Source organism: Scatophagus argus, chromosome 2 (assembly GCF_020382885.2).
Source record: "Scatophagus argus isolate fScaArg1 chromosome 2, fScaArg1.pri, whole genome shotgun sequence".
In the NCBI taxonomy this organism is placed as follows: Eukaryota; Metazoa; Chordata; class Actinopteri; family Scatophagidae; genus Scatophagus; species Scatophagus argus.
Window position 1 is genome coordinate 693,959 of NC_058494.1, and position 14,834 is coordinate 708,792.

The following is a 14,834-nucleotide window of genomic DNA, read 5'->3' on the forward strand; positions in this document are numbered from 1 at the left end:
AGAGCCTCCCAGACCCACGGAAATCATTCCCTCCAAAAGGCACAAGTAGCCAGAACTCAGACCCTCCACCAAAGCATCCATCCTGTCCTCGTTTCTGGAAGTCAAATCAGCAATGAATGTCATGAATGCCAGAATAAGTTAATTAGGAAACAGTGCATCTTCCCCTGCCAGTAATGTAAACAACTGTCTCTTCCTCTGCCACTCTCAAGATGACAGCTCTTCCCCTGCTTGCCAATGTCACACTCCACAGGACTCTGGGATCTGCAGAAGATGCAGATCCAAATCTGCTGACAAAAGATCTGCAGTCTGTGGGGATTTTTCTGTAATTCTTAAAGATAGCAATCCCAGACAGTACAAAAACAAAGAGACACAATATGTTATATGTATCTGCAATGCAGGACAGAACTCAATACCTATTTGGCTATTACAGCTGTTGGGATCTCTGGCCATGCGCTCTGGAGAACAATAGAGCGGCCTACATGTAACCCATAAAGCCTGAGTTAGAGTGACCAACTGTTAGAGACCCCACTCATGATGTGCAACTAGTCATAAATTCCTGAGCTTAAACTCAGAACCGGCACGGACATTGGCTGCGTGCCAGCCATCTCCACGGGGGTCCGAGGTGACGTCACTCAGGTAATAAAAGGTCACTGCGACCATCAGCATGCGCTTTTTCCCCGTGCGTGCTGTGACAGTGAGAGCTCCTCCAGGCTCTCCAAATGTCCAAACCGCCAAAAGGGAGCAACAATCAAACGTTTTGATTAACATCATTTTAGATCCCGGGTCACAGTTCTGCAACTCGCAGGCCGAGAAACAGACTGCTGTATTTTTCCTGTAACTTTTCCTTTTTTCCTTTTACCGACGTGGATCGCTGGGCAATCAGCTGATCGCACGTTAACGAGCCGCGCGCCGACTTTGTTAAGGACGAAACAAAGTTTGTTAACTTTTCCACCGGTGATTTTCTCCGCTGCCGCCGAGAGATCAACACTCCGCATCTTCTGAATAACGGACCGCCAGCATCCCGCCGAGGACAACGCTGCGAACGTTTAAGCGGATCATCATTTCAAACTCCGAATGATCGGAGCAACGCAACGTAAGAGGCTTATGTCTGGGCAGAGATAGTGTAACGTAGGGTTGTTTACACATGATTTCTGTAACTTTTAAGTGCTGCATTCATTGATTTTGTTTTCCGGTCGGTCATTTCCGCCGTTTCAGCGAGACCGCGCGTCACCAGTTAAAGGACCAATAGCTGAGCAGATAAGCTCCGGTTTACTGACTCCGCTATTGTGTGGTGACACGCGAGTCTCTAAAGAATTAGAGTGGTTTATTTTATTGGGTTGTGTTTCTTGTATTTTCATTTCTATCTTTCCTCACACTCTTCTTTCTGAACGGTGAGGCGAAAGCCCGAGCACGCGATCACGAACCGTAACCAAGGGGTACGTGGCGCTCAAAGGCTTCCGCCCATCGTTCTCTTCTGTGACCACATAAGCAACATCACATTGGTTATCACCATCTTGGCTCTGAATTATACGGCCGGCGTATTCTTCTGTAGTCATTTTGGGTTTTGCTGAGTCATCACATGCGTGTGACTAGTTTTGTTTGCTGAGTCATCCTTTATGTGGTTGTTCATCCTGGTGTGCTGACCCCTCCTCATGTAGTCCTCCACCATTTTGGTTGTAGTTTCCCCACTCGCCATTCTGGTTGTAGCTCCTCCCCTCATGTGGCCATCCGCCATCTTAATTGTAGTCAGCCACTAGCTTGTTGTTAGCATCTATCTTGTTAGCTGCTATCTTGCTAACCGCCATTGTGTTTGTTTTTAGCCTGCAGCTTGTTAGCCACCCTCTGGCTAGCTTGCTAACCGCCATTTTGTTTGTTTTTAGCCACTAGCTTGTTAGCCGCTACCTGGCTAGCTTGTTAGCCTCCAGACTGTGTCATCATCTCTCTCTCACACACACCCATACATACACACACACACACACCTGTATATATGCACACCTGTATATAGATATACTCTTGCTACTGTACCTGTGTTATCTTAGTTAATAGTTAATGTGTGTTGATAAAACTTAGATTATAATAGTGTTTATTATAAAGTGATACTTATCTATGGATGGTTGTTGCTGTTTAATAAATCCTGTTATAGTTTAACCTGTCGTTGTCTGTGGTTGTTGTGTATGTACTTGTAATACCAGCTGAATTCATGACAGCCAGTGCTCGGAATCATCCTTCACAATTTTAAGAGACTGTTTTCCCATTAATTAATTTGGCTATTGGTCCCTGGTAACAGGGTGGTGCCCCGATATTTATGTGTATTAAGCATACACTGATTTTATTTTAATGATTATTTCCCATAATCATTGACTCTTTGCCAATAACCAAATTGCTCCTACTAAGTCGCACAACACAGCAGACCTTGGCGGTCTCTGAATATCACAAATTCTTCTTCTTAAAAGAATGTCTCTTCACTGTTTCATAAGTTGGTGTTGCTGCTAAGGCAATGTTGCTGTTTGCCATACACTGATTCCATGTTAGAAGCTGTTTTGCTCATGGCCTTCTACAGTTTTCTCAGGTGTGGTGAATTTACAGCTAAGTCTCTCTCCAGTCCTCAGCATGGTCTCACTTTTTCTGGTTTAACTTTAGAAGAGCACATGTACTCTAATAATTGAAACACTCACACTGACCAATGCACACAAATTATCATTGCCAAAACTGATACTTCTTATTCTCCCTTCTTTTCCTTGAACCTCTGCATCATCGCTCCCCTACCCATCCATTGACCCCTCCCATTTATGGGGAAGCAAACCCATAACAAGATCCTCTGAATCCATCCATGTGGTTCAAAATGTTTTCTCATCACTCCCCAATACCTCATGTAAGCATATCTGCAAGCAGTGATGAGGTCGGAACCCAGATGCCAACGCTAAAATGTTCTTCTGCTTAAATAAACTTGAGCTGCACTGCTACATACACATGTGACATGCCTCACTCTTCCCACTGGTCACTTAAACACACCCTCCCAATTTGGCGGTCTATTTAAACTGCGAAAATACCCATTTCACTGTCTGCCTGTCAATGTACTGCCACCCTGCATGAGAACTGCTGCCCAGTCTCTCAGCCCCACCACCACCCCAGCATCTATCTGCAGACTCCAGCTGGGGATTCAGAATGCTTTCTCATCGCTCCTCAATATCTCATGCAAGCATATCTGCAGGGAGTGATGAGGTTGGAGCTCAGACCCCAAACTCCAACATATTTTGTTGTCTTAATAAACATTTGAATTGTGAGTTGTCTGACTGAAAGCAGACACTACCTGTCGTCACCAAACACCATTGTATCATATTGTACTGGAATTAAATTCCAAATATTCTATTAATGTCTGTGGAAGACCATGCTTCTTTGAGTGTTACACAATCATTTTGAACTTAAGTTGGTTAGGTGAGCTGATGGACATTTTCTATACCGCTTATCCGTCAGGGTCGTGGGGGAGCTGGAGCCTATCCTAGCTGACTGCGGGCGAGAGGCGGGGTACACCCTGGACTGGTCGCCAGTCAATCGCAGGGCCGACACACAAAGACAGACAACCACACACTCTCACACTCACACCTAGGGGCAATGTAGAGTAGCCAGTTAACCTAATGTGCATGTTTTTGGTATTGTGGGAGGAAGCCGGAGAACCCGGAGAAAACCCACGCAGGCACAGGGAGAACATGCAAACTTCACATAGAAGGGCCCAGACCGGGATTCGAACCTGGAACCCTCTTGCTTTGAGGCGACAGTGCTAACCACTGCACCACCGTGCTGCTGAAAATGATACTCCTCAGTGTTAAATGATGTATATGGAAAGTGGCTGTGGTGTATTACCTTGCAGTCACAGTCAGATGGTGCTCCTGCTAGATGGGTAATTTCCCCATCAGTTGACACCTAGTGGAATGGCAGTCAGAAATAGACATTAAATAAGGACAACACAATTTGAAAACAAAATCAGCCTGCTCTTTTACAGAAAAGAAAGACACACTAAAAGCATTCAGTTAAATCATGTGCATCACGTCTCCTTCTTTCCTCTCCCAGTCTTAATAACAAAACAAAACATTCTGAAAATGGACTTCTCCAAAAATATAATGCAATAAATGATACAGTGATGCCGGCTGATATAATGGCTTTACTTAAATCTCAGACTGGATCAGATACATCTCAACTCTGCCAATTAATGTGCTGTCAAGCAGAATACAAAATTTAACATCACAACTACAACTGAATTTCAATTGCTTGTTGGAAAAACCATACAATTGATAGTACATGACTATGGCACATGTATCTTGAGGATTACCTGTCGAATGCGGTGGATTTTCTTTTCATCAGTCTCTGCAATGTAGAGGACGCCACTGTATGACAAGGCAATAGCTGTAGCTCCTTCTAGCATGGTCTGGACTGCTCTCTTCCCCATAGTATATTCTATACCAGGCACCTGGCAATGCATCGGACGACCTGCCACAATACGAACCTGAATACACACACACATACATGGATTTAACAGAAAAAAATTCATCCCTCTTCGCTGAAACAAAAATACACATGTGTTACTTTATCCTTCTTTATTCATTTCTATGGTTTTCAGTGATATTTTGTTTGGATGGTCTATAGCAGAGTATTATAGAGAGTACTTCAACAGCTTATTGGTTGAGATTCAATAATTCAGCTGCTTTGCTTTGTCTGTAAATGTTTAACTGATTATCTGTAGAGGATATGTAGCAATTCATGTACTTAGTTTTTGAATAAACATTTTTTTCAACAATTTATTTACAAATATTCAACAGTAAAGCAACAGTAAATATTCAAATAAATCAATTCATTGATCTTTGTTCCACATTATGCTGTGTTTTATCACTTTTAGCATTACTTCTGTTATTATTTGAGGATATTTGTAAACTTGCACTTGCATGTATCAAGCAAACATCTTCAGATATTGTTAAATATTCTCACAAAAATTACAAATTAATATTCGCATTCAAAATTTCTGTATCTCTGCGTTATTTACTTACTTAACAAACCATGAGCGGATGACATCACATGGATCACATGTTGCATGAAATTTGTTAAACACGCACTGCAGTCAATGTTGGTATAATACCTGTCTATTTTCAGTGATCTGTAGCACAACATTGTTGTCCAGGACGTAGATGGAGTTATCCATGGGATTGATGGCTAAATCTGTGGGCCATTCTAAACGAACCTAGATAAAGAGAAGTTAGAGAGGAAGAGTCAAGTCAACTTGAAGAAGAGAAAATAAAATCACTTCACATGCTACAAGCTATACTGTGTTGTGGTATTTGATACTATCGATTCAAATATTCATACAGTGTATTCCCTGGTTGAATCCAGCTTTGTCTGAGTGATCTTTGAGTTAAATGAATCAGTGCCCATAGTCTAATAGTACAGTGTGATAATGATAGATGGTTTAAAAATGATACATAAAAACACACTTTTTAAAAATGATCTCAGAGCTGGTGATCTCACAACTGGGCAAATAAAAATTACGTGCTATTTTCTGCTAAAATCACAGAGTACCGAAAAGTCATTTTTTGAAACAAATGTGAAATCGTACAAAACTCACTCTTAGGTGAAGGTTTAGATGACAAAAGTTTTTAAGTAAGAAAATGTCAAATTTCAGCTCTTTAATCTGAATTTATTGTTTCCATTAAAAGGCTTTGGTACATTAAATTTGTATTTACAATATATATAGTTGTATCTCAATCATAGAGCCTTACGTAGGGGCAGTCGTGGATCAGCGGTTAGGGTGTCAGACCTGTAACCGGTGGATTGCTGGTTCGATTCCCCGTACCGGTGTCCATGGCTGAGGTACCCTTAAGCAAGGTACCTAACCCCCACTGCTCCCCGGGCGCTGCACGCGGTCGCCCACTGCCCCGGGTTTGTTGTGTGTGTGTGCACGTCACTTGGGTGGGTTAAATGCAGAGCACGAATTTCGTTGGAGTGAGTTCCCTCCAATGACAAAATATGTCACTTTCATTTCTTTCATTTAACTCTTTTATCTATCTTCAACCTTGTCTCCTATGCAACTAATTTGCAAAAACATTTACTAGAAAAAATGTAGCTCCAATTCAAGTGTGAAATTGTTATATGGATGGATAGGTGGATGTAGCATATTTAAGTACTCTTTCTATGTTACCTGTCTTATGTGCATGCTAGTATCACAGGTCAAGGGACGTGCAGAAGTCAGGTCATTGCTGCCCAGCACTGTGGAGATGATTCCATTACGATCCACTTTCCTGATCATAGTCCCATCCACAAAGTAGATCAAACCATTTCTGTCAACTGCAATCCCTGTAGAGAACAGAAATAAAAATATACACAATTCAACATTATCATCCAGTTGATTATTTGATTGATCGATTAATACATCAGTTCCACTATTTGTCTTGTCCCGTTTCATTTTCTATCACTTATCCGGGTCCAGGTTGTGGGGGCAGCAGTCTCAGCAGGGAAGCCCAGACTGTCCTCTCCTCGGCTACTTCCACCGGGACCTCCTCCTGGACGGACATGCCCAAAGCGACTCTCCAGGGAGATGTCCAGGAGGCATCCCAACTAGATGCCCGAACAACCTCAACTGGCTCCTGTCGATGCGGAGGAATAGCAGCTCTACTTTGAGCCCCTCCTGGATGTCTGAGATCCTCACCCTATCTCTAAGGCTGAGCCCAGCAACACTGCGGAGGAAACTCATTTTGACTGTTTGTATTTGCGATCTTATTCTTTCGGTCCCTACTAACGGCACGTGACCGTAGGTGAGGGTTGGAATGTAGATTGACAGATAAATTGATATCTTTTTCTTTCAGCTCAGCTCTCTCTTCACCACCATAGAGCGGTACAGTGTCTGCATCACAGCGAACGCTGCCCTAATCTGTCTCTTGCTCCATTTTCCCCTCACTCGTGAACAAGAGTCCAAGATACTTTAACTCCTTCACTTGGGGCAGCAACTCGCTTCTGACCTGGAGTGGGCAATCAGCTCTTTTCAGGCTGAGAACCATAGTCTCAGACTTAGAGGTGCTGGTCTTCATCCTGGTCACTTCACACTCAGCTGCAAACCATTAGCAATGGGCCATCCATCCCTTAATCCCAGAGAACCCCCCTCACCCCCACAGGATGCCTCAGGGAACACTATCATAAGCCATTTCCAAGTCAACAAAACACATGTGGACTGGTTGGCCAAACTTTGCCGCCTTGTCTAGCACCTGCGGCATTCTGAAAGGAGAAAAAGGTAATCGCCTACGGGGGAGTCAAGATGCAGCACAAGGCTAAGTCAAAACCTCGTATGTGGCTCAATCATGTAGAGCCAATGTCCAATTTGTGGCAGGGGTCAGAGGTAGTGTCTTTAATGTGATTTCCATAATATTAAATCATCATCATGGAGGGCACTGAGGAGCAACAGTTATGTTAGAAATGATTTAAATAAAGATTATAAATGTAATTGCAGGGAAAATACTTGACTTGGAGAAAAACATATTTTAATTGTAATTATGACTGCTCTAATTATTTTCTATTAATCTATAACTACTCTTTTATCTGTGTTTATCAGCAGATGTCACTTGTGTGTGTTGTCAGAGTGAGTGCTGTTTGAAGTGCTCCAACTGTATAGTTTCCCCTATGGCTTTTAGTGCATGAAAAGCTGTTTTCGCTCCTTCTCTGCGCTAATACGGCACAAATGTGAGCCTTAATCTAACATCCTTCTCATGTGAAACTGAACTTGAAACTGTGCTTTCAAAATGCTGGACTTGACTGCTTATTAAAGTAGCAAATAAATGTAGGCTGCAAATGAATTAATATACTTTTGAATTAAATCATCAATCTAGAGTTGCAAAAGAAAAACAAATAAAATAGAAACTGCATGCAATGCCTCCACCTACTAATGGTTGTATCCTTAAACTCACTGGGGATTGAGTTTGACACTTTGAGGTTGCTGTTGTTTGTCAGTGTAGTAGCAGACTAGGAGACTGAGTTAGCAATAAGTCAGTGAAATGCTCTGGCAACATCAGCCCTACCCAAAGGCCCTCTAGCAACACCAACAACCATCAGAACACATTCAGCATTGGCAATTCACACAGAAAACATCATCCTGCCCATAGACTAGATAATTAGCAAAGGAAAATAACACATTTTCCATTCTTTTTATAAGATTATGTTTAGACAGCCATTACTTTATTCACTGTCATCATCTTTGAGACCAGCATGACTTTTTCTGCTGTTCAAATAAGTTCAATAGACAGTGCACAAAATCTAACTTTCACAGTAGGCTATGCTGTAGATATGCAACTCTAAAAATATGTTTCTTTTGTGACTGGTGTATAATGATGTTCACTTGTGGTTCTATGACAAAGAATTTAATGTAAAGGTTGAAGATCAAAAATAATAAGCTTGCACTGTTCTGCGGGGGGATTTCCCGGCAGGAAAGTGCAGTACTGAAGTACTGAAGAAAGTAGGATGACTTTTCAAGAATAGCAAAGGTAAAGATGCATATATGTCTAAGTCAGTTTCAAATTCTGAAAGTTAAAAATATATTCTCCACTATGTTTATGGTCATGAGATAGATAAAAGGTGCCAGTAGAATGTAAGGTGTAATGAACTGAGTGAGTAAAACATATAAAGTGCGTAGTGACTGTATGTTATGACCAGAGTTTAGCTGTTCTTGTACAGGCTTAAACAATAACAACCTATCTATATCTATATTGTGTGTGTGTGTGTGTGTGTGTGTGTTTGTACCTTTAGGTCCCAGTAGCTGTGCCTCCGTAGCTTTTCTTCCATCTCCACATCGTCCTTCATCAAATGGAGGACATTGTTCACCTGTACCAGCCACTACTTCTCCATTACCTGAACACACACACACATGAATTTATTATAACAGTTTCATCCTTTATATTCTTTATCTTTATTTCCTTGTTGTAGGAATTTTAATTGTATTGGATTTAAGTTAGAACACATAATCAACAACTGAACAACTACCGATTGTATAATTTCTACCAATATGATGTTTTACAAAGGAAAAAAAAGTGCATCCTTACTGATGAGGTCACGGGCACCGCTGAGCATCTTGGGTTGATAGATTCGACGTGAGTTAGTGTCTGACACATATAGCTGCCCAGTTACCGGGTCGGTTGCCAGATAGTATCGGTGTGCAGGATTGTTGCTATTGAGTTTAGTGGTGGATAGAAGGGGAGGGTAATAAACAAAACAGATGCAAAAAGAAAGTGATTTAGTCATGCTGTATCTTTATTAATGTCAGTATCTTTGATATCATTGATTTTAACCCTTTTTTTATTCGCTGACACTAGACTCATTCAAAAATTGTATAGCTTTAGCAATTTTACAAGTGGGTTAGAAGCTTACAACATAATCATCATGAGCAGATTAACTTTACAATTTGGTTCCAGCATCACTATGATGGGGAAATGGAGATTTTATAAATTTCAGTATAATTATGAAGTAATGAAAAGGAAGGTTGGTCAAGTGAAAGAATTTATTGTATGTACGGTACTGTATTTACAGTGTGTGTGTGTGTGTGTGTGTGGATGTGTATTCCTGTAGCTGTGGGGACAAAAATCTGTTTATACAGTCAGTTTGTGAGGACCTGTCTAACTTGTTGGGACAAAAAGCAAGTTCCCACGATGTAAGTCAGTCAATTAAATATTAGGGTGACGACTTGCTTTAAGAGGTTAGGGTTAGGGTTAGGGTTAGGTAAAGGTAAAGGTTAGGATTAGGCAAGTAATGTTTATTGTTATGGTTAGGTCCAGATTGGTTCAGGTAACAGAGGGCACAGGGCAAAATGAAGACTGTAGGAGGAAATCAATAACTAACTGAAAAAAAGGAAGAAATTAAAACATGGGATGGAAATAAATGGTAAATAGAAGATAAAGGAAAGGAGGAGACAAAAAAGGAAGGGTAGTATGGCTGTAGACTATGAAAAAAATAAAGGATATAGTGAAAAAAGGAAAAAGAGGAAAGTCTAAAAAGAGGAGGGAAAGAAACAATAACAACAAATGGAACAGAATACAAAGTCAAGAGAGTGAGTCAACATGAAGGAGAGGCAGAACGTAGAAGAAAGCTCAGTGACACAACTAGTCCTCCTAAAAGCAAAGTGTGTTTACATTAAGAAGTTACATTTAATTTAAAGCTACATTTGATGAATTAAAAAAAAAAAATCAAATCCAATAATTGTGTCTTGCCAGTTGCAAAGAAACTCTAGGTATGGAGCTGTTCTGTATCTTTTTGATTAGATATAAAAGAAAATGAACTGGGTTAATTTCAGTTTTTTAGGGGACAGGAAAGAGTAAACCAGGATGGACAAATAGGGAGGGTACAGGTGAAGACGTATTTGGGGGAAAAAAAACAAAAAACAAAAAGAACTGGTCTGTGTCACAGTTATCTTTTCACATTTAATCTACCACTTCTAATGATGTTCAAATGTATAATTCCTCTACATGATGGAAGATTAACAGGATGGAAAGTCATGAAATGGAAACTGAGAATCTTGCAAGTTTTCCTCTTGTATTAAGTAACAATGGAGATTTAGCCTGATGTGTTTCAATTAAGTTGCCTTACTTGACATGGAATGTTTTAGTTTAGTTTTCTTGTATGTAGTCTTTTACAATTATGAATCACATTGAATGCATTTGAAAAAGGATAGGAACAGGCCTGGACAAAGAGACAAATATAGACTGTGCCATTCATCTGAGCTGAGAACAGAAGAGTAGGCTCGGTTTTGGGTGAACACCAGGACAAGAAAAAGGAGAATGGAGAGAGAAAAAGGAGAGAGACATGAGAGAATGAGACAAAAAAAGAAACAGTCATGAATGAGTGAGTCAACCTTATTTTGACAGTAGTAAACACCAGTGCTACCCTTTCTCTTCATTTCTCTCTGCCTCATACTTTCCTGTTGAGAGTCATACTGCAACTCTACTGATTAGTAAGTGGATGGATAATTACATGTCTTCAGATTTTATCAGTTACTTTAATGAGTAAAATGTGATCATGAGAGATCAAAGTGATACTCAAAACAACAAAAATTGTCGTAATTAGCTGTAATTAACCAGAATTATTACTATTATCCTTGCAGCTTTAAAGCATTACTGGACTTCACAGATTTTTTTTTTTAAATTAGCTAAAAGATAGCTTGCAAACATCTTGACTCAGATCACTATCTCCTCTCTGTCTGCTGTCTTCATTGTGACCTTAGGCTAAGAAAGTCTTTATATTCTTGTCTTAAAAAGGTGAGGAATGAGCAACAATGATTGTTTTTATTAAAAAGAAAGACAGGGATTGAAGACATATGCATAGCAGAGTCTGGTGCATGAAAAGCTTAACTGACAGTGAAATGAAAAGAAAGTTAAAGGCTGAAAAGGATTAGTTATTCTTACCTATGTCTGAAATCTTTGTTTCTTTAATACAGTGCAAGTAAATGAAAGAGAACAGAGAAGAAAAAGAGTTAGGTCTCTAATAGGTCTCTAATAGGTATCACAACCCAAATTCTAAAAAATCTGGGATGATGTATGTAATGTAAATAGAAACAGAATCAATCATTCATCATGCAATCATTTGCAAACTAACTGTATTTAACTGTGTTTGACAGTTTTACAAAGTGTTCTCAAGCCCATGTCGCAATACTGGGTGGTGAATCTCACCATATCCCTGTTTGTGAACACCTGGGGATGCCCCTTTTATGATACTGTCACCTGTTATCAAAGAAATGTTAACCTGGATTTTTTTTTTTTTTTTTTTTTTTTTTTTTGCATATTTCACAGCTTTTCCTCTCTTTTCTTGCCCCTGTCCCAACTTGACTGAATTGTGTTGCTGGCATCAAATTCAGAATAAGCATATATTTATAAAAAATTAATTTAGCTGATGCAAGTAAAAACATTAAATAAACTCTTGGCTCTCTTTTTAAATTTATGTGAAGTTTATGTCAATTGGAAAAGCAAATGATCACATTCTGTTCCATTTGTTACAAAGTGTCCCAGATTTTTAGAAGTCAGAATTTGAATCAGACTTCACAAAGGGCATGAGGAGAAAGATTTCAGATGGTTATTAGACCAGGAGTTTTCGAGAAATGAGTACTCAACAGAGTGCCAGAAGCATGCTTGTAAATTCTTAGCACTATTACAGATGTTTCTTTCTAAATTCAGTGCTCTTCTATATTTCAGCACTTTGAATAAAGAGTATGTACTTGAGTGGTAATTAGTGTAGGAAGAAATCATTACATCTGGCCATGCATCTATCTGGCCCTTTATTTGTAACTTCATGCAACAGTCCTCTAACAGATGACTGCAGAAGAGAAGATGCCCAGAAAAGCAGAAAAGACAGAGAATTAAATTCAGATGTTTAAATCAGTTAATTTTCACATTTTATACTTGTTTTACAATGACCCCAAGAAACCTGAATGAAATGCTTTTTGCAAAGATTTACTGTTACCTGAATCATGAGTTCTCTGAGTGAGACCTCATTAGGATATGTATTCTCTGGATTAGGTTAAAATCCCTGATCTGCAGCAGCAGCACAGGCTGTCCTCCCTCACCCTCTCCCCTCTTACCTCAGTTCCATGACACTGGTAACATTCCCAGAGGGGAAGATCCTCCTGATGTAGTTGAAGTCTCCAACAAAGGTGCTGCCATCTGCTCCACAGGCCAGAGCCAGGGGGGCCAGCAGCTTGTTACCCTCTGCCTGCCCATTACAGCTGGGGCAGGAAATGCTGCGGCGACGTCCATTTCCTAGGGTAGGATGTTGAAATCAATTTTCGCTGACTGAAAACAGGGGGGGTTCCACTCTTTTTTCACAAAACACACTCACCAAATGAGAACTCTTCTCAGTTAGGTTGTTGACCACTCAAATATCACTTAAAATGTGTGAAAGATAAGATTTACACTGGCAAAAAATGGAGTGCAATTCCCTGTAGGGGCACTTCAAGTTAAAGTGAGGCACCAAAGGCATTAGATCCAAAAATTGAAACCAGAACATATATTAAACCAAGCAAGAAAAAAATCTGAAAGCATATTTACTGAAATGTATTTTCATGTTTTTTTTTCACGGAGTTTAATGTGCAGGTTCTAGAAACTCTAACTCTATCATTGACTCCAAGTCAATGATATTTGAGTCTGTACTTACCCATGATGCTGCTGATGACAGGGGGTTGCTGGGAAATGAAAATGTTCTCACCATTGCCCTTATAGAGTATACCTAGTAGACAGAATATGTAAAGATGAAAAAAAGATATTAAAAAAAGAACAATATAAAGAAAGATATAAAGAGAGGCAGAAGAGAGAAAACAAAGTCAGTAATTGTTTTTACTGCATTAATGTCTGTGCTGTGTTTGGGGAACTGAGTCGGTGAAGGTTTTTGGTCATCCAATCATGGTCTGTGTAGTATGTTTGTAGATGTTTCGCCTCTCATCCAAGAAGCTTCTTCAGTTCTAAATTTTGGTGGGGAGTGCAGAGTATTTAACCTCTGTGGGAACTGAATCCCTAAACAAAAGGGCTGTAAGCCTATAGGCTCATCCCTGAAGTGGGTCATGACATTCATCTGACAGAGGTGTTGAGGGTCGCTAAGGGGTCTGATGGGCTGCTGACCCCCCTAAGTTGTTGACTGAGTTGTTGTGGCCACCTGAGTCGTTATGGTAAAAAGGGTCATTTGAACGAGCCTGGGCTGTGAATCTCGTGGGCAGAGATGCCAGGAGGGCCCTGTAAGTGGGGGACTTCACTGTTGAGTGAAGGCTCTTCCAGGTTAACAAAAATGGCTTCTTTTACTCCTCTCTCAAACCATCTGTCTTCCCTGGCTAGAATATGAACCAGGAGTGTCCAGTGGCTTTGAGGTGTAGCTGCTGAGTCCCGTCAGAAGGTGTTAACTCTCCTTTGTTGTGCTATTATAACTAAGTTAAACAACATATAAGCTAAAAAACAAATACATACAATACATAGTCTTCAGAATTCCAATTTTAACAACCTGTATTGTTTGTCCTTTGTAATGTATGATGTTTATTGCATGTATGTTTCTTTCTCTCTCTCTCTCTCTCTCTCTCTCTCTCTCTCTCTTTCATCCTCTCTGTCCTGTCTACCTCTTCTTCCCCCACTTCACCCAACCGACTATCAGCAGGATAGTTCTCATTTGTGAGCCGGGTCCTGCTCAAGGTTTCTTCCTGTTAAAAGGGAGTTTTTCCTTGCTACTGTCTGCTTGCTCAGGGGTTCAGGCTCTGGGTCTCTGTAAAGCATCTAGAGACAATTTTGATTGTATAAGGTGCTATATAAATTCAATTCAATTCAATTTTTTCAATTCAGCTTATTTATATAGCGCCAATTCACGCAAATACATAATTAGAAATTGTTGTACCATATGTCTGTGGAGTGGTTGTTTGGTTCCCGATGTATAAGTCAGCACATTCCTCACTGCATTGCGCTGTATATAACATGTTATCTAGTTTTCGTCTGGGAGTTTTGTCTTTAGGGTGTACCAGTTTCTGTCTTAAAGTGTTGCTGTGTTTATAATGTACCGGGATCTGGTATTTATTAAAAATCCTCCGGAGTGTCTCTGATACTCCTTCAATGTATAGAATAGTGATGTTCTTCCTCCTGTTGTTCTCCTTCTCTGTTGGCTGTTGTTGTTGTCTTTCTGTAACCTTTCATGAAGGCCCAGTTCAGATAACCACAGGTTTTAAGTGCTTTATTGATGTGGTCCTGTTCCTTCTCTTTACCATTGGGGATTGTGGGGATGTTGAGTGTCCTGTGTTGGAGGGTCATGATGATCCCTAGTTTGTGGTCTAGAGGGTGATGCGAATTGAAGAGTAG

The 14,834-nt window shown here is 40.2% G+C and overlaps 1 protein-coding gene across 6 annotated transcripts in view; it reads right to left on the reverse strand.

Annotated features, from left to right (window-relative positions):
- tenm3 (teneurin transmembrane protein 3) overlaps positions 1–14,834 on the reverse strand; it is a 293,504-nt gene that overhangs the window by 29,003 nt on the left and 249,667 nt on the right. For 5 of the 6 annotated variants that reach the window (XM_046399608.1, XM_046399602.1, XM_046399615.1 and 2 more), the window contains 9 exons: positions 13,162–13,233; positions 12,590–12,767; positions 11,421–11,441; positions 9,069–9,193; positions 8,770–8,877; positions 6,185–6,339; positions 5,129–5,230; positions 4,328–4,501; positions 3,862–3,921 (listed from right to left, as the gene is read on the reverse strand). In XM_046399608.1, the coding sequence (XP_046255564.1) occupies positions 3,862–3,921; positions 4,328–4,501; positions 5,129–5,230; positions 6,185–6,339; positions 8,770–8,877; positions 9,069–9,193; positions 11,421–11,441; positions 12,590–12,767; positions 13,162–13,233 (995 nt within the window). The remainder of the gene's footprint in view (positions 1–3,861; positions 3,922–4,327; positions 4,502–5,128; positions 5,231–6,184; positions 6,340–8,769; positions 8,878–9,068; positions 9,194–11,420; positions 11,442–12,589; positions 12,768–13,161; positions 13,234–14,834) is intronic. The other variant, XM_046399625.1, reaches the window with a different exon arrangement.